Source organism: Melanerpes formicivorus, unplaced genomic scaffold (genome assembly GCF_026170545.1).
Source record: "Melanerpes formicivorus ecotype bairdi unplaced genomic scaffold, bMelFor1.0.p_v2 SCAF_56, whole genome shotgun sequence".
In the NCBI taxonomy this organism is placed as follows: Eukaryota; Metazoa; Chordata; class Aves; order Piciformes; family Picidae; genus Melanerpes; species Melanerpes formicivorus.
Genome location: NW_027142408.1, coordinates 2,380,959 through 2,403,689, shown reverse-complemented (window position 1 = coordinate 2,403,689; position 22,731 = coordinate 2,380,959). Strand labels below are relative to the sequence as shown.

Here is a 22,731-nt window from a genome sequence, read left to right as displayed (position 1 = left end):
CTAGCAGGAGGTGTCCCTGCCCATGGCAGGGGGGCTGGACTCAGTCATCCTTGAAGCCCCTTCCAGCCCATTCAAATGCAGCAGAGAAGCATTTTCAACATAGCTGGGTTCTGCTACAATATTTGATAGCCTACCTAAGGTGTAAGATTGTAAATGTTGTAATAATAAATACTTTATAGCTTACTGTGTGTGCAAGGGGAAAAAAACCAACCAGGAATCTCTTGTTCAATGAATACCATGGTAATTATTATTATTGTTTTGTCTTGCTTTCAGAAAGCAGTGTTCCAGGAGACACCAATGGGGAAGCATCATGAAGTCATCATCAGGCAACAGTGGGACTACAGCAAACTTTAAATCTCTATTCCTGTTGTAATTCTGATTCTTGGTACATTCTCCTTGTCAACTTGAAGCTCTTACACCAAGTCTGTCCCTGAAATGTTACTTCACCTGTTCCAGAAGGCTGGGGCTGCAGATACAGAGGGGATTCAGGCACTCCAGTGCAACAGGTGAGTACTGCTGCTGTGGACAGGAGATCCATGTTCTCTTTTGGTACCTGAACACCAGAGGCTAAACATTCACCTCTGTACCAAGTGTGTGCTCTTCAGCCTGGCAATACCAGGGAGCTGGGACTGAGGCTGCCAACAAGTCCTGCTCTTTTCTGGTACATCCATAATAGGCATTTGCTGTCTGTCTCAGGCACAGAGGACACAGGAATGGGGGTGAGAGGGGGGCACAGCGCTCTGCCTAGCCTCCTGGCTCTCCTGAGTCCAGGGTACCAGTTCTCCTGCACAGAAAATGGAGCAAGCCTGGCACCTGACAACACAACATGGCACCTACCATCCTCTGTGAACCTTTTCTCAGCCTGAGTGAGAGGTGATGGGCTGTAACACCAACCTGGCTTTGGTTAGTACCAAGGGAATTGGTTATTCAGCAGTATTTACACTGCAGCACCTGGTAAGCAGCACATCACCAAGGAGATGAGCTGTCCTGGGTCTGGTCAGCACCATGCTGAGCAAAGTGAAAGCCTAAAGATCTACACAAACAGAGCAGCACTGTAAAATGTTCACATAATCTATGACTAAAGAAATTATGACCTTCCTAACTTGTCTGCTGTGGAATGGTGCTGCAGCAGGTAGGCTTGGGAAAGGCTGAGGAGGTATGGAATGAGGTAAGAATCACACAAAGCAGGGCTAGCAATGTACAAGTGGGTGTATATCTCTACAGCTTATCTTCCTCTCCAGAGCAAAATGATTTGTGTGGCTATCAGCTGGCAGAGAAGCACTGCAGTTCACTGGGGACTCACCAATGCCTGGATCTGATCACTAAGAGCAGGCAAAAGCAGCATATAGACAGCTTTTGGGGCAGGTTCTGGGCTGGCTGCAAGGCTGCACTGCCCTCTACACAGTGTGGATAGCCCTGAGAAATCCATTTCAGCTTTTCTTGCAAGTTTTGGCCACTTCTTCCCTCCTTTTTTTCCCCCTCTCAAGTTTATTTCTGGGTTTACCTCCTCATGTTCCAATAATTCCTCTTGATTCTGGCAGATTTTTGCCACCCTCTGCATTCATGTGGAAAGCAGCAGGTGTTTTGGTTTGGGTTTTTTCCCAGATCAATCTCTCTCTCCACACATTTATTTCTCAGAGCTCTCAGCAGACAGTAAATAGTCATTAATTGTTGCAGATATGTAAATTGTGTGAAGCCTGCTGAATGACATAATTGCTGTGGGAGCTGGCAGCCTAAAACAGGGGAGGTTTGAAAGGTCCTGCTGAAGTCCCCCTCGGGAGCCAAAGCAGCCACATCCTGAGCTGGTTTGCTGCAGCCAGGGTAACCAGTGGGCAGTCAGGAAACCCAGGCTAATAGGAACAGGCAGCTCAGGAGCTTAGCTCCAGGGGAAAGCATCCTTCCCTGTCATCTCTTTACACTTATGGCACAAAGATCTGGAGCAAAGGAGTCCCACTTCAGCAGTCCTGCTGGATGCCAGGCAGAGACAATCTGAGCTGAGGGGAAAAGCCAAGCAGCCAAGTAACCAACCAACATCTACAGAGTTTTCTTGAGAGCCTCTGTCTCTGCCTTCTGTCCTGCAAGACACTGACACAACAGACTGCACCTGCAGGCTCATCTGGACAGCTCTAAAGCTTGGTACCAAACCACTACAAACAAACCAACAAGAGAACAGAACTGCTAGGCTTAGAAAGTGCTAACTATGAAAGCTGAGCAGGTGCTGCTAGACAAGACCATAACCGTAGGTAAGAGCAAAAAGGTCTTTACAATACTTCTTTTTTCCCTTCCCCCTCCTGTAAACCTTCCAAAAGATGCCTCCCATATTTAAGTCATTATTAGAGATGAAGAAATGATAACTGTACCTGAGAGAGAACTCTTCCAGGTAATGCTCTCTGGGTGTCTCTGTGTTTTTCTTTCCTGGACTGACCTCAAGCATTCTATTCTTTTATTTTTCCTGCTTTTCCTTCTGCAAGTGGAAGTGTTTTGTCTGCTGAAAATATTCCCTGAGCATGACATAAAGGAACTCTTAACTTTATTTCTTTTGGTTTTAAGCATCCTGGCACTTTTAATAGTTTTATTTGGAAATAAAATGTTGTGTGTAAGGTTGCCTGATACCAGGTGACTTTATATCATGGTATCCACAGGAGCCTAATGCTGAGCACATTCCCCTCACTAAGCACGAGGAGCACTGCCTGTGCTGCCACCACAGAGCAGGGCCTGCCTCGCTGCCCACGGACAGTCAGTGATTCTGTGGAATTCAAGAGTGCTTCCAGGATCATTTTTTGGTCTTGAAGGTCCCCAGGATTTTGGGCATGAATTTTCCCATCTTCTTGTCTTTGGCATCCGTGTCATACTCTTCCTCGCTCTGAGCCGTGTGTTCATCCTTCTTGCAGAAGACCTCAAACCTGCTGTAGACTCTCTTCTCCTTCCTCATGTTCTCCATCTTTTTCAGCAGGGTGTCTCTGTCCTCCGAGGGCTGCCGCTGAAGGTTCCGCTTCTGGCTGCCAAAACTCTCCGACCTGTGGATGTTACAGCTCTTCTCCTTCTCCCCTTTCCTTTCCAAGCTCGTTGTTGACCTAGAAAGATCAGGGTTGCTGGTGGATGGGAGCTGCTTGGCCAGTTCGGCTCTGTTCTTCTGACTGTTTGCGGAGATCTGTTCCAAGATCACCTTGGTGTCGTCGCGGAGGTTGCTGCTGTACAGGATGTTGGCTGTGGATGAAGGGAATCTGCCCTGTGCCGGCTGGCTGCTCTTGGCAGGGAGTGCTGCTGCGAACTTAGGAGGCTTTTCTTCCTCCATCATCTCCTGACTGTCCCCTATGGAAGATCGTTTGAGAGCCACGCTCTGCTTGTCAGATTTCCCGCTCTCGGAAGCAGATTCCTCCTCTGGTTTCTTCTCACCCTTGGGGTTCAGAAGCTGCTTCAGCCGGAGCGACCCTTTCCGTAGGAATTCCATCGGGTTCTGCTCTTGCTTTGAGCAGTCTTCCTCAGATTTATTGAGGGAGCTGTCAGAGCCTTGGCTTCTAGATAAGCCCTCAAGAACCGACGTGGGACTGGGCCTGAGCTGTGGTTTCTTTGGTTCTACATTGCCTAATTTCTGGGCGTCGTCCTTGAATGTCACTCTTTCCTTTTTGTCTGGCAGGGTCAGCTTCTGAGTGTCTCCCACAAATATCAGACTCTCCTTCTCTGGCAGAGCAGGTTTATTGTCTATGGGGTAGAACCGAGACGATAACTTGTCCACCTTGGTGCTCAGGTGTGCTAGGGGATCTCTGCTGAAGGCGTCAGCCAGCTGGGGAGGCGACGAGGCCATTCCAAATGCTCTCTCAGCCTCTCCGTGCATTTTGTAAGTACTGCAGGAGTCTTTGGAGTCCAGCACCCTGCTCTCCAGAATCTTATACTGCACAGACTTGGTGCACTTCTTCTCTGCATTCTGTGATTCTTCCTGTAGATAGCTGGCAACAGCTTTGGTGTGAGTGACCGTGGCTCGCTCTGTGTCTTTGCCCACAGCTTTGTACTTCTCTAGGAGCTCTGCCACTTTGGATGAGGCAGCTGTCTTTATGGTTTCATTGTCTTTTGTCACCTCACTAGACACCTGTTCTTTTTGGATCATCTGAACCTTTTCTATTGTGGTGTTAGGCTGATCTAACTTGGCAGCACTGAAGATCAGAGAGGACCTGAGTCTCGAGCTCCTCTGGATCAAAGGATTTATCCTGGACCTAAAGGCATCTTGTTTCATCATAGGCGTTTCTTCACCTACTCGATCGGGATCTGCAAACTCTTTGGCACCTTCAATTCCCAGTGGCTTGCTGTTAAAAGACAAGGGAGATTTGAATGCTGGGAGGAGGTCAGTGGTGTGCTTTGTGTGGGTATCCCCAAGGCTATCATTGTATGCCTCTGATTCCATGGGCATTGGGAGACCTTCTTCTGGTTCAGACTGGTAGGCACTAAGGTACGAAGAGATCCTCCAGTTTCGTAAGCCCGTCCTGTTCTCCTGGGTGTTTTTGTCTTCATCTTGGTCCTCCTCTTTGTCCTGGAGGAACAGGCGCTGTTCCAGGCTTTGCTTCTGCGTTGGAGAAGTCTGGCACATAAATTTCTGTCCTATGTTCTGCCTTCTTAACATCATCCCCATGGGGCCATTGCCTGCAGGATTCAGCTGATCAGAGCCGTGTCTCACTTCCCGAGAAGAATTTGAAGGCACATAATCCAGCCTCAAGGGGAAACCCTCTTGTGGGAAACCAGACTCCAGTTCGGGGTATCTGGACCCCTCTCCATAGTCTTCCAGTTCATTGAACCCTGGCCTGCCGCCTCGGAGTCTCTCGAAGAGCCCCTGCGGCCTGCCCGGGAGATGGGGATGTTCAAACTGGTACTGGTAGAACTGATCCTTCTGGAAATGGCTGGCCTGGATCTTGAACTCATCCACGTTGTTCATGAACATCTGCCTGGCGTACTGCTTGGAAGAAGCAAAGTTCTCAAAGGTCCCTTCTGCAAAACTGTGTCTCTTGAAAGCATCCAACTCCAGCTGCTTGGAACGGAGGAAGCCCCTGACGGGGTCCAGCTGGGAGTTCTCCATCTCCACCTTTTTGTACATCCGCATGGCCGAGCCCTCCACGGTGTGCCGCAGCATGTCGTCCCGACGGAAGTTGGACAGGAAGTACCTGTCCGGGTCCATGCGGTCCATGAAGGAAGGGAAGAGATTCTCATCCCTCTGGAATGACATCAGGGGGGCTTTCTTTGGAAAGAAAGGCATGTTATTGCCAAAAGGGGCCATGGCAAAGTTGTTCTCCAACTTGGCCAAGACGTTGGCTGGAGGAACGAGAGGCTCTGACTGCGCGAAGAGGATTCGGAACTCCTCGTCGAAGCTGGCCACCAGCTCTCCCTGGAAGATGTGTGCAATGCTGCGGTGGATCTTCTCAAAAGACCACATGAAGCTGCAGGGAGAAACACAGGCAGTCACAGTGTGTTGGCATCAAGCACCTCCGCTGCACCCCCTTGCTTTAAACCATTTAGTCCCAGGTAATGGGACTTCAGAAACCCTTCTGTGGTATGGTGTGGGGTGCTCAGTGACAGGACAGGGAACAACAGCTACAAGCTGGAACAGAGGAGGCTCCACCTCAACACACCAGGCACTTCTTTATGGGGAGGGGGACAGAGCCCTGGAGCTGGCTGCCCAGAGAGGTTGTGGTGTCTCTTCTGGAGACTTTCAGGACCCATCTGGCTGTGTTCCTGCGCAGCCTGCCCTAGGTGATGCAGCACTGGCAGGGAGCTTGGACTTGATGATGTCTGGAGATCCCTTCCAACCTCTAACATTCTGTGATTTGACTGCTGACTATGCCCTGTCCCTGAGGATATTCAAGGTGAGGCTCAGCAGGGCTCTGGACAACCTGATCTAGTTGAGGATGCCTCTGCTTACTGCAGAGAGGGTTGGAGTGGATGACCTTTGGAGGTCCCTTCCAACCCAGACCCCTCTGTGATTCTATGATAAGAAAGCTTACAGCTTAGGCAGCCATTGCACCCTTTTGTTCCCAGCCTCTCAGTCACAACTTGCTTTGGCCTCACATCTTTGTAGAGGGTTTCACAAGGTAATAAACAGCTCCTGTTCTAAAAGCCAACCAGTGGTCACAACAGCTGCAAAGCAAGCTGATGAAACTCCTTCTATCAAGTAGATGTTCCTGCAGTTACTCTGGGCTGCAGTTGGTTCTATAACTAAAATCTTGCACCCATCTCTAAACAGAGCAGAAGGATCAGCTTGGGAACTGCAGCAAGCCCAGCCTTGCCTCATGGGAGGGAAAACCACAGGGCCCTGGGAAGCCACTGGCAGGCACAGGAGTAACAGGAAGACAGCTGGGATCAGACAGCAGGGATGTACCAAGGGCAAACCATGCCTGACCCAATCTGCCTGCCTTCCACAGAAGGAAGCTGGCTGCATGGACATGGGGACAGCAGAAGATGAAGTTTTTCTGAACTTCAGCAAGGGTTTCCATGTGCCCTTTGCAGAAGTGTCTGTGTGGCCAAACTGAAGAACTGTGGACTGCAGCAGAGTGCCCTGCAGTTAAGTGGGACAGTGGCTGGACCACGGCCTGTCAGGTGGTGGCCAGGGACTCGAAGTCTGACTGCAAAGAGCTATAAATGGTGCTCCTCAGGGGGCAGGACTTGGGAAAATAGTCTTTAGCTGTCTGTGTCATTGATGGCCTGGACAACAGGACACTGTGCACCCTCAGCAAGCTTGCAGATGACACCAAAATGTGGGGATGGGACAGCTGGTGTGCCAGTCAGGGGCACCTCAACAGGCTGGGAGATGTGCTGACAAGAACCTCACTGAATCCTGCAAAGGCAACTGGTTTTTTTCCTTGCAGAAAATCGCTGCTCAGTATCCCTCAGGGAGAAAGACTTTTGCCAGTGATGTTCCTTTGGAAGCACTGAAGCACTGCTTCACCATTTACCAGCCTCCTCACCAACACTGGGACGTGTTCTCACCTGTAGTTGCCACTCAGCACCACCATGCAGTCCACCAAGAGGAATTTCTCCTTCACATGGCCTTTGAAGGACATCCCTGTGCGGCAGTAGTAGGTTGGGCCAGAAACTGTCCTCACCCTTAGGAACTGCAAACCAGACAAGGCACTGACTCAGTAGGAAGCTGTTACTCCCCTCTCCCTGCCCCTCCTTCTTCCCCTTGATCTCTTAACTTCCACCCTGTCACCACTCCTGTGCTTCAGCTCTAGCAATTCTGTCTGTGCACACAGTGGATAGATAAATCTGTTTCTGGCTGTGTCCTCAGCCCTTTACTGCTGTGCCAGCTCTCCACTCATCTCTCACTTGGCTCTGGCCTACTTTGCCCCTTCTCAGGTTTTACTGTCAGAACAGCCCTCTGAGTGCCCCTCAAGATGCAGACTGGGTGCAGGGCAGGTCCTTGGTTTGCTCACCTCCACATAGTTCAGATTGACTCTGCACTTAGCAGCTGTATCCAGGAAAAGCTGCGAGTTCATCTCATCCAGCAGGATGTAGACAGGCACTCTGCGAGCAGCAGCATCCAGCACCTCGAACAGCAGATCTACGTCAGTGAAAATGTCCATCACTATGGCCACCACCTAGGAAAAGAACAGCAGAGAGCCATCACCAACCCGGCCTGCTCCTGCCCTGACCCATCGCACTCCCCAGCACCTCGTGTTCCAAAGCTGCCCTGGCTCCATTTCAGCCTTTTTAAACTGGAGCTTTCCCATCTAAAGGTTCCTTTAAGCACCAAGGGCCTCAGGACTAGAAGGAGAATGGCTGCCTAAGGAGCAGAAGCTGTGTGTGAGGGTGAGAGGTGAGGCAGAGCCCTCACTGCTGCTGAGCATTCCCTTACTCATTAAGCTGACGCCAGCAGGGATTTTTTTGGTCACGTAACCTGCACTGGAAGGTTGTATGGAGCTGCTTGGCCACTGCCTGCTCACCCCCTCCAACACACCCAGGCCATTCTCAGATAAACTCCTGACTCATGTTCAGTTGACCACTCCATAGTTCAATCTATATGCTGATCATATAGGCAGTAGCTTCAAAGCTCTGCCTCCCTGTTCTCCCCAGCTCTTTATTTTATCAGTGAGTGGAAATACCTGATGGAAGGGTGTAAGGAAGATGGAGCCAAACTTCTCAGTAGCAGCCAGTGAAAGGACAAGAGATAAATTGAAAGACAGCAAATTCTAGTTAAGCAAAACCTCCTTTACTGTAAGGGTGATGGAACACTGGAATAGGTTGCCCAGAAAGCTTGTGGAGTCTCCATTCCTGAAGATACTCAAGGACATGCCCTAGGTAACCCTCTCTAATCAACTCTGCTTTGAGCAGGGGGTGCTGCAATAGACTCTCTCCAGAGGTCCTTCTCAACCTCAACTCTTCTGTGAGCTCTTGGTACTTTAGCATGGCCTAGAATACTCCTTCCATTAGACCAGAGGGCAGAGGCTAACTTGGATACTAGTTTTAAGACTCCTCCTTCCCCTCTGTCAGGTCCTGGGAGCAATGGTGAGGAATGAGCTGAGGACCTGATTCATCTTTCACACAGACACAATTTCCTCTGTGCCTCAGTTGGGGTTTTCACTGTCTCACCTGTTGAGCTGCTCGGATCATTCTGCGAGCCTCCTCCTTAATGCTGGGGTTGTCTGGGGGCGGTGGCTGCACCAGAGTTGTCACCTCTGTTCCCCTGAACCCAAAGACCATTGGCCAGCCCAGGTCAAGCTCTGGGACGGCGAGGTCTGAGTTCATGGGCCAGTAAGTCCCAGAGGATCCATCCATGTCGTTGTCACCTGCGGCGTCCGTGCTCCCCTCCTGATGGGCATACTGGGGCTTCTGGAGGTTCTGGATGATGTGATCCACCTCTGAGTTGCAAAGAAAATCAGGGGCTGCTTCCTCTGCCAGGAAGCGCTGGTAGCTCTCCTTGCCCTCCTCGGTGAGCACATCCAGAGCCAGGCGGTAATACTCCTTGTAGTGGGGCGGCAGGTAGTTGGGGTCGAGGGGATTGTCCCCCTGCGAGGAGCTTTGCGAGCGCCGAGCCATGAGGGGAGGGAGAGCTGCAAAGAGAACAACCAACCATGAGAGCAGCTTCACTCCAGTGACACACCACAGACACCTCATACACAGCAAGAGCTGGGGGCTCAGGCGGCGGACTCCGAAGAGGAGAGCTTAAAAGCGCGCTGAGTAATGCTGGACAAAGTTCAGCATCCCAAACAGATGGGATGAACTTCCCTTCCCTCAGGCAGAGGTGCTGACCACTTCAGCTTTGACCTTCAATTCATGTCGATGCTCGGGCATTCTCTCCCTGGGGCTCCAGCACTGAGGTGCCCACAGAGGCTTCCTGACGAAACAGAGCTTGGCTGTCCTTGGATACGCACACAAAGTTACAACAGGGAAAAAATACACTCCTCATGTAAACATAGCAGCTCAGTCCAGCAGGTCCCTGTGCAAAGTCTTCTAACTGACAGTCCTCTTTATGCTCTACACATCCAAACCTATTTAGAGTCTGAACTGCCTATAGATTCATCTTCCCACTCCAATTCTCATTCTGTCTTCCCTCTCTACAGCAGCCCGCTCTGTACTTCCATGTTGGTGTACTCGAGACACCTGCTCTTAACTATTTTACCAGTGCCTTTTAGCAAAACACTCCCAGAGCTCCTTTGTTCTTGGATAGGAGACCAACACATCCAGGTGTAACCCCTGGGGAGGATGAGCAGCCATGCAGACAGCAAACTGCTCATACCACCAACTTGCTCCCAACAGTGATGGTGACGGCCAACCACAAAACCAGCAACAAAGCAGCAGAAGAGCCCTATGATACCCACTGGACCACTGGAATGAGAGAGGGAAGATGATGTTGATGAAGTGGTGGAACTATTTTGATTCAGTATTTTATTGATGAATGTAATTATTTCAATGCTGTTATAAACCAAGAAGACTGACCCTTAAGTGCCAGCTAATGCCATCAGGTAAGGAACAGACAAAATAACACCAATGCACTGCTTCAGAGGGAACTCACAACCTGAGTGTGTTGTGAATATGGAAGCCTCAATCCTCGTGTCATGAAAAGGCCTATCATAAAGCTGCACTATGACTCTTTAGTCTAGAGGAGGTATCTCCAAAATGACCAGGGACAGCTGCCCATTTCCTCCTCCGGCACACGAACTAAACCGGCATGAAACTAACCGAGCAAGCAGTGGGAAGCACTTTTGCCCCATTGTACTTACTCTGCAGAACTCCTTCCCACGGACGTTGTAGGATGGTTAGAGAAAGTGTGTGCAAATGGGGCAGGCAGGTAGTACTTTGACAGAACACTTTCCCACCATCCCGCAATTTGTGGCTGGAAAGGTAGGTCAGGAAATACATGGGGGAAGGCTAATCCGGGCACTTTTTACAGCACAAGGAGTCACTTTTGTTCCCTAAGGATAGCGGTAGTCAACCTATTAACGAAGACGCAGGGAAAATAGTACCAGCGAAGAAGCAGATTTTATGCAAAAGCAAAATGCTCCTCATGGCTGTCTCTAAGCCCCCAGCCACCGGGAGAGAGCAAACCCGGAGCTGGCGGGAGCCCTGGCAGCCCGCAGCGCTGCAGCCGGCGCGGTGCAGCCGGAGGCGGAAGGGCTGGGGGCGTGCGGGCGGTGAGCGGGCGGCAGGCGCCTGAACCCCCCCGCGCCGGCGAGGCGCCAGCGCGGATGCGCTGCTGGCAGCGGCTGCCTCTGCGGAGCGGCTGCTGTGCGCACCGAGCGCGGCCCCGGCGGGACAATGCGCCGCTGCCCCGGGCCGCGTCCGCGCCCAGCCTCGGGCTGCTCAGCCCAGCCTACCTCCCACCCACGGCCGCACTGGGGTCTCGCCGGCCGCCGAGGCCTCGGCGAACAGATCCGTGTTGTCCGCAGGGCCGGGAGCGGCCAGGCGGGCAGCCCCGGGAGGCTCCGTGGTCGGGCAGGCCGGGAGGCCCCGGGAGCGGCCGGGTCGGGAGCCCCGGGAGGGGCCGGGCCGGGAGGCCCAGGGAGCGGCCGGGCCGGGCGGGGCTGCCAAGTCCCTGACGCTTCACCTGTGGAAGCGGCTGGCGAGGGCCGCAGCGAACACCTGAACTGGAGCGCACCCAGCTCTGGAGCCTGAGCAGGCCTCTGGCTACCTGACAGGGCTGGAAAATCTGCGCCGTCACCATCTTTGGCTCGCAAGAAGAGAGAGAAGGAGGGAGATGCCTCATCTTTGCTCAGCCAGCTGCTTCTTAGAAGTTAGTGCTGAGAAAGCAGCAGCAAATCCTGCTTGGAAAGAGCCCACAGCCTGCTGAGTCTGCCACTCCTGCCCTCCCCCAGGCAAGGCTCCCATCGGCAAGCCTCCTCACTTCCTGCAGCTGCTGTTAATGATTTCCCAAAGAGAACACAAATCTGAGCATGGTGAAAGCAACCCCAGAAACCATCTGCCACCACCAGCCGCTCCTACGTGGACATGAGGACCGGTCCCTAGCAAGGAGGTTCAATAAGAGCAGCTCCAAGCATGTCTGACCATTAACCTGCTCCAAAGCAAGGGCAGGAAGACTGTATGAAAGAAAGAATCTGTTTCCCCCCCAGGAAGACCCCAGGTTCCCCTGAGCCCAGGTGTGAGGAAATTCTAGAGTTTGCTGACTTTTGAAGTCTAGGTGCCAGGTACTTCAATCCTTCCTGAGCAGATCTTTGTTTTGGTTTGGGAAATGAAGGCGAGGAAGCCTCTGGAGGTGCCATGTGTCTGACTGGGCTCTGTTGCGGCTTGTCTGAGGCAGCAGCTGGGAGGCTCTGGGTGGGCAGCGTGCTCTGCGTGCAGGGGAGGCCTGGGAGCAGCCTGCCAGCACTGACAAGTGCCTGCAGGACAGGTGGGGAGGGACTCTGTAGCGGGGAGTGAGGTGATAGAACAACAGGTAACAGCTTTAAACTGCAAGAGGGGAGATTGAGGTCCCATACGAGGAATAAATTCTTCACTGTGAGGGTGGTGAGGCACTGGAACAGGCTGTGGACAGCTCATCCCTGGAGGTGTTCAAGGCCAGGCTGGATGGGGCTCTGAGCAACCTGCAACTGCAACTGTGTCCAGTTCTGGGCCCCTCAGTTTAGGAAGGAGGTTGACTTGCTGGAACGAGTCCAGAGAAGGGCAACGAAGTTAGTGAGGGGCTCGGAACACAGCCCTGTGAGGAGAGGCTGAGGGAGCTGGGGCTGCTTAGCCTGGAGAGGAGGAGACTCAGGGGTGACCTTATTGCTCTCTACAACTACCTGAAGGGGGGTTGTAAACAGGCAGAGGTTGGTCTCTTCTCCCAGGCAGCCAGCACCAGAACAAGAGGACACAGTCTCAGGCTGCGCCAGGGGAAGTTCAGGCTGGAGGTCAGGAGGAAGTTTTACACAGAGAGAGTGATTGCCCATTGGAATGGGCTGCCTGGGGAGGTGGTGGAGTCGCCGTCACTGGAGGTGTTCAGGAGGAGACTTGACAGGGTGCTTGGTGCCAGGGGTTAGTTGATTAGGTGGTGTTGGGTGATAGGTTGGACGCGATGATCTTGAAGGTCTCTTCCAACCTGGTCTATTCTATTCTATTCTATTCTATTCTATTCTATTCTATTCTATTCTATTCTATTCATTCTATTCTATTCTATTCTATTCTATTCTATTCTCTAGTGGAGGTGTCCCTGCCCATGGCAGGGGGCTGGAACTAGGTAATCTTTAAGGTCCCTTTCAACTCAATTCTGTGTTCACAGAAGTTCAGTGCCCCCAGGCAGTACCAGAGTAATTCTAGTGCTGCACAGCACGTCTGTGTATGCTCTGAGGTAAACACAGCAGGACACTTGGCATGGCTGCATGGGTAGGAGGTCTGCAGGAGCCGCAGTTTCACCTCCACACAGCACACTGGCTGTTTGTGCCCTGGAGTGCATCTCTTCATGGCATTCCTGACAGGGTGAAACAGCCTATGTGATAACTAAGCAGGACTTTCATTTGAAAAGTACCTTCCATATTCTGCACCTCTTAAGAGAGGACTAACTCACTGAGGAGGCTGCAGAGAGTGGAAGCACTTCACAGTTCTTGGGAATCACCTGGGATGCAAATTCATGAGGAAGCAGTCACCAGCAGAGCTTTTGCTTTCCGTGCTCCCTGCAAGTGTGCAAGTGCTGATGCACTCTTTCCAAGCAGGCTCCTGCTGCTGTCCCTCCTGCAGAGTTCATGCAGGTTCTGCACTCAACTAACGGGGGGATGTGGTTTGGGTTTAGGGGTTTCTGCCAAGTTACAGCTCCTGAGAACAGCTATCTGCAGCTGGCAGAGCTCTGAGATGCTGCTTCCAACGTGATGTGAAGCTGCCAAGTACCAGGCTGTCTCTCTAGTTCTAGGTCAAATAGTTCACTATTTGACAAGTGGAATGGGCTGAAAATGAAAACACACTTTATGGCCAATACTTGTTTGCCACAGTGAGGTTTCTAAGATATAATTGTGTTTTTTCCATCTAGTTAACTAGTTTGGGTCCACTCAGCATGTGCCAGTTTTGACAGCACGGTGCTGGATGCTGTGGAAGACCAAAGATCCTCAGAGATGAGATATGTGACTCACTACTAGCATTTGACTCTGGAAATGAGTATTCTGTTTACTGTGTAGGGCACTGAGGACGTGCCATGCCAGGAAGGGCAGCTGAGTGTAAGCACTTTCTCATTCTCTCACACCCAGGAGGCCTGGAAGAGCAAAAGGCAGGAAATATTGGGCAGAAGCAGTTAAATTTGGGTGAGAGCTCTGCAAAATGCTTAGCCCACGTGGGCCCCTGCTTAGAACTGATTGTCAAAGGCTCTCTTAGCAATTCTTAGCTCTATGCCAGGAGTGCACTGACCATCTGGTCAGGTTTCCTCTATCCAGGGTGACAGGAGATGAGGGCACACATTATTTGATTAGTATCCCTGCCTGGCTGTGTTTCCCTAGGTTATGGTGGTGTCTAAACTGTAAGAGGAACTCCAGGAAAGGCTTGCCTCTTTGCTTGACCTTCACCTGCAGGCCTATTTTCTGCAGCTTCATTCACCCCCGGGAAAGACAGATGTTGTATTCCTGGGAATCAGAACTACCACAGCTGTCAAAAGTAAACCAAGTTACAAACCAAACTATAGCCAAGGCACATGCAAACTTGTAACTACTGCTTAATAGAGGATCTCCCTTTTTTTACAGACATGCTTATGTTATTTAATTAGGATTTTAATGTTATTTTAATTGCTAGTCACCATTTATAAGTGTTTATGAGACAAGATACAGAGAATCTAGTGAAGAAGGAAGATGCTATAGGGAATGATGTGTGGCACCTCCACGCTGCTCTTGAGTGCTTCTGTAAAGGGCAATGAGATATTCTGTAGTCCAGGTATAGTTCAGGAGCTGAACTGTTTCTGGTTACAGGAGGAGGGATCATACACATCCAGCATCTGCAGCTGTGAAGTGCTGGGACATATCACCTGTCCAAAAAGAACCACTCAACACCCCTCCTTCCATGTGCATGGCAGGAACTGAAAAAGTGAGTCCCCAAAGGCCTTAAGACAAAAGCCCCAGAGTCACAAACCATACAGTGTACCACCTGAAGGGAACAGAAAGGTCAAGCACACCTCCAGCATCCCTCACACCTCCAGCAGCCGCAACTGTATCAGGGAAAGCAGGGGAGGCAGAGAACTGCCCCTGTGCTGCACAAGGAAAAGACTCCTGCTGCATCCTGACAATACCACCAGGGGAAACGTGCAGCCGTGGGGGTTGTGGTTTAATGCTGGGGGGGGGGAGGCAATTTTCAACCCACCACCGCTGTAACACCATTTGATGAGCAGCACACACCAATGTGGGAAGCTCTTTAAGACCACTATGCATCCTGGCACATGCTGCTACTCACCCTGCTGGCCTGTTCCAGTGGTCTTAGAGGAAGACAAAAGGAAAATTCCAGCACCAGTTAGGTAGCAAGGGGGAAAAAAATCTAACTTCTGCCTGGACCTAGCCCTTAAGCCTTGGGTAAACTGCATGTAAAGTGTAAACTATAATCGGGAGCAATTCAGGTGTCTGCACACAGGTGCTTAATGGCACTTGGGATGCCCTAAGGGATCCTGGCCTCCAGCTGCCTCTCTGGAGGCATCCATAACCTCTCTGGACAACCTCTTCCAGAGCCTCACCACCCTCACTGTAAGGAATTTCCTCCTTACATCTACTCTAAGCCTGCCCTTTTCCAGTTTAAAGCTATCTGTCACCCCTTGTCCTATCACTACATGTTCTTGCAAAGAGCCCATAAATGGCCCTAAAAATAACACTCAACACCTAAGTTTAGGAGCTAGGATTGCTCCTCAAGGTCAGAGTCATTAAATAATTGCAGATGTCTAACATGCCTCATGCAATCTAATTGCCTGCAGTTCCCCTTTATAGGTGGGAGAGAGTAAGTGAATAAAATCAAAGGAGTATGGGATGAGAGTCACCTTCCCATACAGATGCTTAAACCTTGCCAAGTCTTCTGTTAATCCTTTTCCCAGAGACATTAACAAACCATCCTTCCAGAGCTTCAGGCCTCAGTCTTCACGTTTGTAACATCCAAGATTACCTTGAGCCTGTCATATAATCCATTCTACCAAGATCCAGCATGAAACTTTGAACACTCCTGCCTAGGAGAGGTTTCAGTCTTCAACTGGGAGGAAAGAAATTACAGCAGGGTTGGTTTGTGGGTTTGTTCAGTTGTGCTTTCAAGCACAACTTCTGCAGTAGGACAGATCAGTCTTGCTCAACTCCACACACCTCCATTGCAAAACATCTCCATGAATGCCTGATCTCCATGCCACCCAATGCAGTGAATGCAGTGAAGTGAGGTCCCACACTAAAGCAGACACTCCAGTTAAGGCTGGTAAGTCCTACCACTGCTGTGAGCCACCATGTTGTACTCACTAAGAAGAGTTCTTTTGTTTTCTGTTCCAGGCCCACTTCAGACTGCAGCCAGCAGAATGGAACCTGACCTTCTGATGGTTCCCTTCAGTGTTTTATGTGAGACAGAGCTGCCTCCTTGCCCCTGCTTGTGCATCCCTGGCCTTGCACTGCAGCTCACTGGCTCCTCTGATACCCACTCCTTACTGCAGTGGCTGTTGGGGTACAGTCTCCTTTCTGGTAAGTACGAAATGGATCCTTAGTTAGTTCCATTAATAGCTAGTTGTGGTTCATCAGTTTATCAAGCCATCCAAGGTGCTCTGCCAAGATAGGTACTTGCCCTATCTCCTGTTTTCATTGACTTTCACTATAATCCAGCACCTAAAAGCTTTATCACAAGGGGTTTTACTTCACTGATCAAAACATTGAAGAGGGAAGACATAACTTTATGCAAATCTGTTAAAAACAAACCCATCCTGTTAACAACAATGACATCTGCTGGCTCTTACCATGCCACTCTGCTTTTATACATCTGTCAGCTCTCCTGTCACCCATCTCCTTCCTGGGTGGAGAATCCTCTTATTCAGCCATTTCTTGTATGGAAACTGTTCCATGCCTCTGGTGATCCTCTCCTCTCTTCTCTGAATTTGCTTCAGTTTAGTGTATTCTTACTAGAGATAGTGGGGCTGGAGCTGCAAGATGGAACTGAAATATGGCTTTATATTCAGGGTTTACATTCTGCTCCTTTCCTAAGAAGGCACCCTGTTCTCTGACCATTAAGGAGCAATAAGCATCCTGCTGATTCATAAGGTAGGATTACTCTGCTTTGTGGCCTTTTCTTTTAGTCTCACTGTTGCTGAACTGCCCCAGTGACAACCCAAGTGGCTAGAGGCAAACAGCCCTGCTGGTTTGGTTGAATATGCAGCCACAGTAAGCCTCTGATCAGAGGCAGAATCCCACTGTAGCAGATGAAGTGTCAGCAATTATGAAGTTGGTTCTTGCACAAGAGGGTCTCATAACCTAGGCCACATCAGTCATGGCAGACAAAAGAGAAAATTGAGCTTAGAGGTACAAAGGAAGAGCTGAGAGATGTGCACGTTCAGCACTGTACATGTAATCAGTTTGGAACAGAAGTGGTCTGTAGGCACTGTACTACAGATAGCTCCTGCAGGGACATTTGAAAGCCAAGTACTTGATGGTGTTCCTTAACCTAAGGAGAAGCATGGGAGAGCCACCACCATAGCTCCCTGGAGCCCAGCATGAAGAGCACATGGTCCAAGAGGAAACACTTGGGAATTTCTTTTCACAGGTATTCCACACTGGCTTTCATTTATCATTTGACAAGTCCCCACACTGGCTCTCATCTTCTCCATACAAGCCCTGCAGTAATCTGCATCTCCTGTTCCTCTGATTTTGCAGTCACTCAGAGTTGGTATTTCATTGAGTCAGGAAAATAGTATTGATCCCCTGTGCCTTCTGCCCACGTGTTCTAGAAGGCTGCTACCATCACCTGGCATTTCATGCAGTTCTCTGCTGTCCTAAGCAAGCACTTCATAAAAGCATGCTCATAAATTCAGAAGTATCAGAACACCAGTCATGACAAACTGCAAGCTGCAATCCCTACTCAAGAAATCCTTCCTCTAAGCATAGCAGATGGGAAGAAAATGGAACATGGACAGAGCAGTCTACAAACAAGTATTCACCACACCAACTCTTCAGAACCTACTTCTTAGCATACTAATATGGGGTAGTTGTTGGCTGTTTTTGCAGGAGGAAGCTGAAGGAGAAGAAGAAGGCAGGCTTTGTAGCTGGTTATGAGTAACTCCTCCCATGCTTAGGGGCAGTGGATAAAGAAGAGCAGGAAGGAGCTTGTTGAAGACTTAACAAGTGGGAGATGAAGGCTGATATAATGGGCTGATGAGAGGCTGGTGATCAGCAGCAAAGGCCTCCTCCACCCGTCTGCTTGGCTTTCCCAGGGACACTGGCAGGGTTGCTCCTGTGCCAGTGCACTTCTGTGCAAGGAGCACTACTGCAACCACTCCCCTCCTCAGCCAAAAAAACCCCAAAACAACAGCAGGGGAAAACCAGGAGGAGAGGAAGAGAACAGGCATCTATCCATGAGCAATTACCAGGAGCTTCTTCTGAGAAGGAAGCCTCCAATGAGTATCTCCCTTTGGCCTACAGCCTGCTTCTAGTCACACTGGTGAGACTGGGAGTGGCTTTATAGTTTTGATTCTTCTCACAAGCATTTGGGTTTTGTGATCCCCAAAAGCTCTCAGAGCTTCTTAATACTGGACAGAGTCAGCGCTGGTGTAAGCACAGGCTACACAAAACAGGGCTCAGACATCAGGAAATGTTTCATCTAGGCAGAGCAGGGAAAAGTCACTGACAGATGAAGCTGGGTGTAGATATTCTCCCTTCACTTCTGAAACTAGAAAGAGCAGAGCCCTGCTGGCTTGTGCATCATTTGCTGCCTGTCCATGTTGTGTTCCAGTTCAGTGGACTTTAACTGTTCTGTTTGGGTTGGTTTGGCTGAAATCTTAGTGTCAGCCCCGCTGAGTGGATGATCACCACAAAGCCCTACAGATTAGAACACAAACACGAGGACCTGCACTTTGTGCCAGGTGTGAATCAAGAGCAACTGCCCAGTCTAAGCAAAAGGAAATTGGCTCAATATTTCCTTTCTCTCTCTGCTGCTGCCTGATGTCAGCCCCTGCTGATGTCTCAGCACCTCAGGCTGGCTCTATCTTCCTTTCCAGCGCTGACTCCAGTGCTTGTTGTTACGTGTTTTGCCTGCACAGCAAGTTCCCAGACTGCCTCTCTCAGATGATCACTTCCCTGGCAGGACCTGCTTCTCTGCTTCAAGACACTCCCAAAAGCTGAGGCCTTCCCAGGTCTGTGCCCCAGCAGAGGGAACAGCCTGAGGGGAGCAGAGCACTGTCACCCAGGCTGGAAGGGCCTAGCAAGATGTCCGAGACCTCAGGCTTACATGAAAGCAGAGGCACAGTGTGCTGGGCTTAGAGACCTTCTCTTTTCATTGCCCTGGATATCAGCAAGATGAGAAAGGTAACACCATAGAAGATTTTACTTTAGCCTACTAGACTCCACAGCTAGCCACTAAACCCTTCTGTGCTGCTAATGCTTGAAGAACCTCCAAGCCCGGGTCAAGAAATGAATCAAAGGGATTGTGAGAGTCAAAGGAACAGCAAATGGTACATCCAGGGGACAAATGCAAAGCTGTGATTCCCAAACAGTGATCCAGCAGGCAGGAGTGTGTGGGCCACAGCTGGCCCATGCCCCATGTTCCATGACATCACTCACATCTCTTGTGGCAGGCTGGGAAAAGTTTAGAAATCAGTTATTGAGAAAACAAGAATGATTTGGCCTAATAAGATAGAAAAGGTGATAGGAAAAGAGGTGCTCAATATTCTGGAAGGTCAGAAGGAGAGGACAGTATTGCCTAAGGTAAAACTGCTGGAGCAGACATTGTGACAAGGGCACTTGGAAAAGGCTGGCTCCCCCTCAGGATGTGGGAAGGAGCCCTGTCTCCTGGAGCACAGTTGAATGTGTGGGCATTGTGTGATGGAGGGAGAGCTGGTGCCTTCCAGCCCTGCTGCAGCAGACCAAATAACCTCTATTAACAGTGCCAGATCTGCTCATCCTTTCCAGCAGCTCCCCTGCAGGTGCCAGCTGGCTGTGCTAAGGCCAGGACTTCTCCTGGGTTAAGGCCTCTCACTTGCCAGTCTCGGTGAGAGTGCACTTCCACTTTTCAAGTGTAGCCAGCATTTCCTGGTTCAGCCATGGCAGAGTGCTGGATATGTTAAGTGCTCTTCTCACCATGCAAGGCTCAGCTTTGTTCCCCAGGACAGCATGGGGAATGTGCAGGTAACAACCTGAGTCAGACCCTTTCCAGCCATAACTGCATCTGCTACATCCTGCCAGCCATTGCTGTTCCTCTCTCCATTTTCCTGTCTGTATTCCTGCTGAAGTCTCTCTGTGTTCTCAGCTTTAGGCTGCAGGCTCAGAGTCTGGGTTACTGTTCAAGCTTCTCTTTAGAAGATGAAGATAGGGAATTTGTCATTCTTATTACAGTGCCCTGCATACAAGCCCTAGGGCTTTTCTTTTGGTCAGCTGAGCAGCCTGTACTGATCACCCCATGCTAAAGCATCTGAGTGGATGTGATCCCACTCTTCACTCTGGATGGGCTTGTATCAATCTCAGTCATCACTGACTCCTGCAGTTCATCTGAAGCTGGGGTCATCAGATGAGAAATGGATTCAATTCATTTAATCAATTAAATTCACTGAACTTCCAGAGATGACAACTTTTATCTTCCATATTGCACACATCTGTCAACTGATTCCACAAACTGGCAGAACAAACTCTTTCTGTATCTAAGGTGAGCAGTGAATGTACTGAATGATCCAGGCATGTGGCAGAGTACAACTGGGAGCCTGGCCAGCTTCTCAGAACACCCACTGGATTCCCCCCACTCGCTTCTGTTTATCAGTCAGTGCAAGGGATCCTACAAAATATTAGGTGCTGGGGAACCAGGCAATGAACCAGACATGCAGGAAGTCCAGGCCATCTTCCTACAGGCCAGGAAGGGAAAAGGAGCAGAAAAGTTTCATGTCATAGTTTTCCTTGTGGAGTGGTCACTGAGAGGCAGCATGTCAGGCAGCTGTCCTGGGCAGGTTTGTCAGTCCAGCCTGCAGAGAGGCACCTGGGCAAAATCCAGGTGTTACAGCTACTGAACAATCAGATGCAATCCTCTGTGCAAAAGGGGGCTCTTACAGAGGTCAGAAAACCTCAAGAGGCAGAATCCTTCAATCATTCAGGTTGGAAAAACCTGCCAAGATCATCACATCCACTGTAAACCTCCCACTGCCAAGTCCACCACCTAGCCACAGCCCTCGGCGCTACATCTGTGACAGCAGTGCTCATGCCAAGCTCGTTCTCTTTGCACCAGCCCTTTCCCCTGGGTGTTCAGTGGCTAGGGAGCAGGAACAGGGGAGTCTCAGACACAGAACTTCAAAACAAGGCCCACCAGTTCAAGCTATAATTGGGAGCTGGATGCTGCCCTTGCCTTGACTTCCCCCCGCATCCCAACTTTAGAAATGCACTCATGAAACTCCTCTTCCTCAGCAGGGCTACAAAAGTGCAGCCAAAAGGAGCCTGAGAAGCAGTCCAGAGATTTTCCCATTTAACCATAGTACAAATAGGCAAAATCCCACAGGGTTTGGAGGTAAATTTCAGCTGCTTTAGAAAGCTGTGATTGCCTGAAAAAAAATATGCAGAGAACACAGACATCTGTGTTGTCAGCCCTGAGACTGCTCAGGCACAATCACACCTGACTGTGGGGTGTGACATTTTCACCTTTGACAGGCAACTTTCCCTGCAATCACACAGAGAGCATCACTTTTCCTCAGAACAGCACAATTCCACTGCCAAGCGACAGCCAGTACAACTCTCCCTTATTCCCTCAAGTGCAACTCTAAAGCTCCTCGGGCAAATGGCAGTTGGGCTGCAGTGACACAACTCTCTCTGCCCAGCTGCAGCCCTCCTGCGGCCCTGTAACAGGGCGAGGGTGTGCTGTGTTTTTGTCTGCTCGCCTTTTCATCCACGGGAAGCAGATGCGGCTGCAGGCTGTGGTCTGGGTGCCTGCCCCAGTGCCCTGCAACAGTCACCGCTCCGTTCCGGGGCCGCTCTCATTGTCTGCTTGTTACTCACGATGCTTTGGTCTCTATCACAGCCGAGCTTATTGCAACATTAACAAATTAGATCTTTTCAGCAGATCTTTCTATAGGCATTTCTGTCCCTTGACGACTGCCTCCTCCCCCTCTAACTGTTTTAGAAGATAGGAGAGCCTCAGTCCCCAGGCCAGGCAGAAGCCGTAATTGACCTCTCTTAACCTTAGTCAATTTAGCGAGACTGGGACACGAGGCCTTGCCCTTCCTCTCTGCTCACACACAAAACCGGAGGTCTGTCGGCCGGGCTCAGCCCCGTGGAAAGCCCAGGGTGAGTGTGTGCCTGTGCACACACGTGTCCACACGCACCCGTCTGCGCCCTGCGTGTAGCAGCACGACTGTCGGTGTCGCTGCGTGCAGGCTCTGTCGGCAGACAGCTCCACACCCATGCCTGTGCAGCCAGGTCAAAGCAAGCGAAGACACAGTGGGCCCCAGGAGCTGCTTCTCGGCTCTTAGCCTACTGCAGATCTTGGTCTTTCCATCACGACCACCAGTGAAGTCCTCTTTGTCCCAGTCTCTTGGCCACGCCAGAGTTTCCTATCCAGTCTCTTGACTCCCTGTGGTGTCCTATCCAAGAGGAAGGCTGAGTCAGGCTGCCAGATCTGTCCCCAGAGTTCGGAAATACCCACTCCATGTGTCTCTCTCAAGGGAAGTGGGACAGAAGTTTGCTGAAGCATCCACTAAGCAGTTTGGGTCAGGTCACTTGGGCAGTGGCAGGTCGCTTCCCTCGCCAGCCCCAGCGCCTGCTGCCTGTGCTGGGACCTTCTCTCACCCCCCTGCCTCTCTTGGGACTCTCCCACAGGGCCAGGCATGGCGCAGCTGGGAGCTCCTGCCACCAGAGCCTTTCTGTGCTGAATTAGCCATCTCCTGCCCACAGAGCGCTCGAGGAAGACCCTGTCCCAGATGCGCCAGAGCGCCGAGCCGCAGGCAGAGCAGCAGGACGGGACCTCCCCCGGCGCTCCCCACCACCTCACGCGGCCGTTCAGGACCCCAGGAGGGGCCTGTCCCTCTCCTACCTTCCCAGGTGAGCCGGGGCAGGTGGTGGGTCGTGCTCTCCGGCTCTCCGCTCCCCTGGACGTGCCTGCAGCCTGATTCACGGGCACCTCCGAGCCAGCAGGATCAGGCTCCACCCAGGGCTCTGG

General features: G+C 50.9%; 3 protein-coding genes across 5 annotated transcripts in view; 2 read left to right on the top strand and 1 right to left on the bottom strand.

Moving 5' to 3' along the window:
- MAPK15 (mitogen-activated protein kinase 15) overlaps positions 1–2,604 on the top strand; it is a 15,232-nt gene extending 12,628 nt beyond the window's left edge. Inside the window, 1 exon segment of the mRNA XM_068161171.1 lies at positions 274–2,604. The gene's annotated coding sequence lies outside the window, so the exon portion shown is untranslated.
- On the bottom strand, positions 222–22,731 carry FAM83H (family with sequence similarity 83 member H). 3 transcript variants are annotated; one of them, XM_068161169.1, is made up of 5 exons: positions 22,606–22,731; positions 8,572–9,032; positions 7,416–7,580; positions 6,970–7,094; positions 222–5,423 (listed from the first exon to the last, which is right to left on the bottom strand). In XM_068161169.1, the coding sequence occupies exons 2-5, from the start codon at positions 9,016–9,018 to the stop codon at positions 2,774–2,776; spliced, it is 3,387 nt and encodes a 1,128-aa protein (XP_068017270.1). In that variant the 5' UTR covers positions 9,019–9,032; positions 22,606–22,731; the 3' UTR covers positions 222–2,773. The 3 variants fall into 3 exon arrangements, with proteins under 3 accessions (XP_068017270.1, XP_068017271.1, XP_068017269.1); XM_068161170.1 differs by lacking the exon at positions 22,606–22,731 and adding an exon at positions 10,797–10,817; XM_068161168.1 differs by lacking the exon at positions 22,606–22,731 and adding an exon at positions 10,203–10,385.
- LOC137452632 (skin secretory protein xP2-like) overlaps positions 10,948–22,731 on the top strand; it is a 33,033-nt gene continuing 21,249 nt past the window's right edge. The window contains exons 1-3 of the transcript XR_010990129.1: positions 10,948–11,624; positions 15,897–16,082; positions 22,392–22,613. The gene's annotated coding sequence lies outside the window, so the exon portion shown is untranslated. The remainder of the gene's footprint in view (positions 11,625–15,896; positions 16,083–22,391; positions 22,614–22,731) is intronic.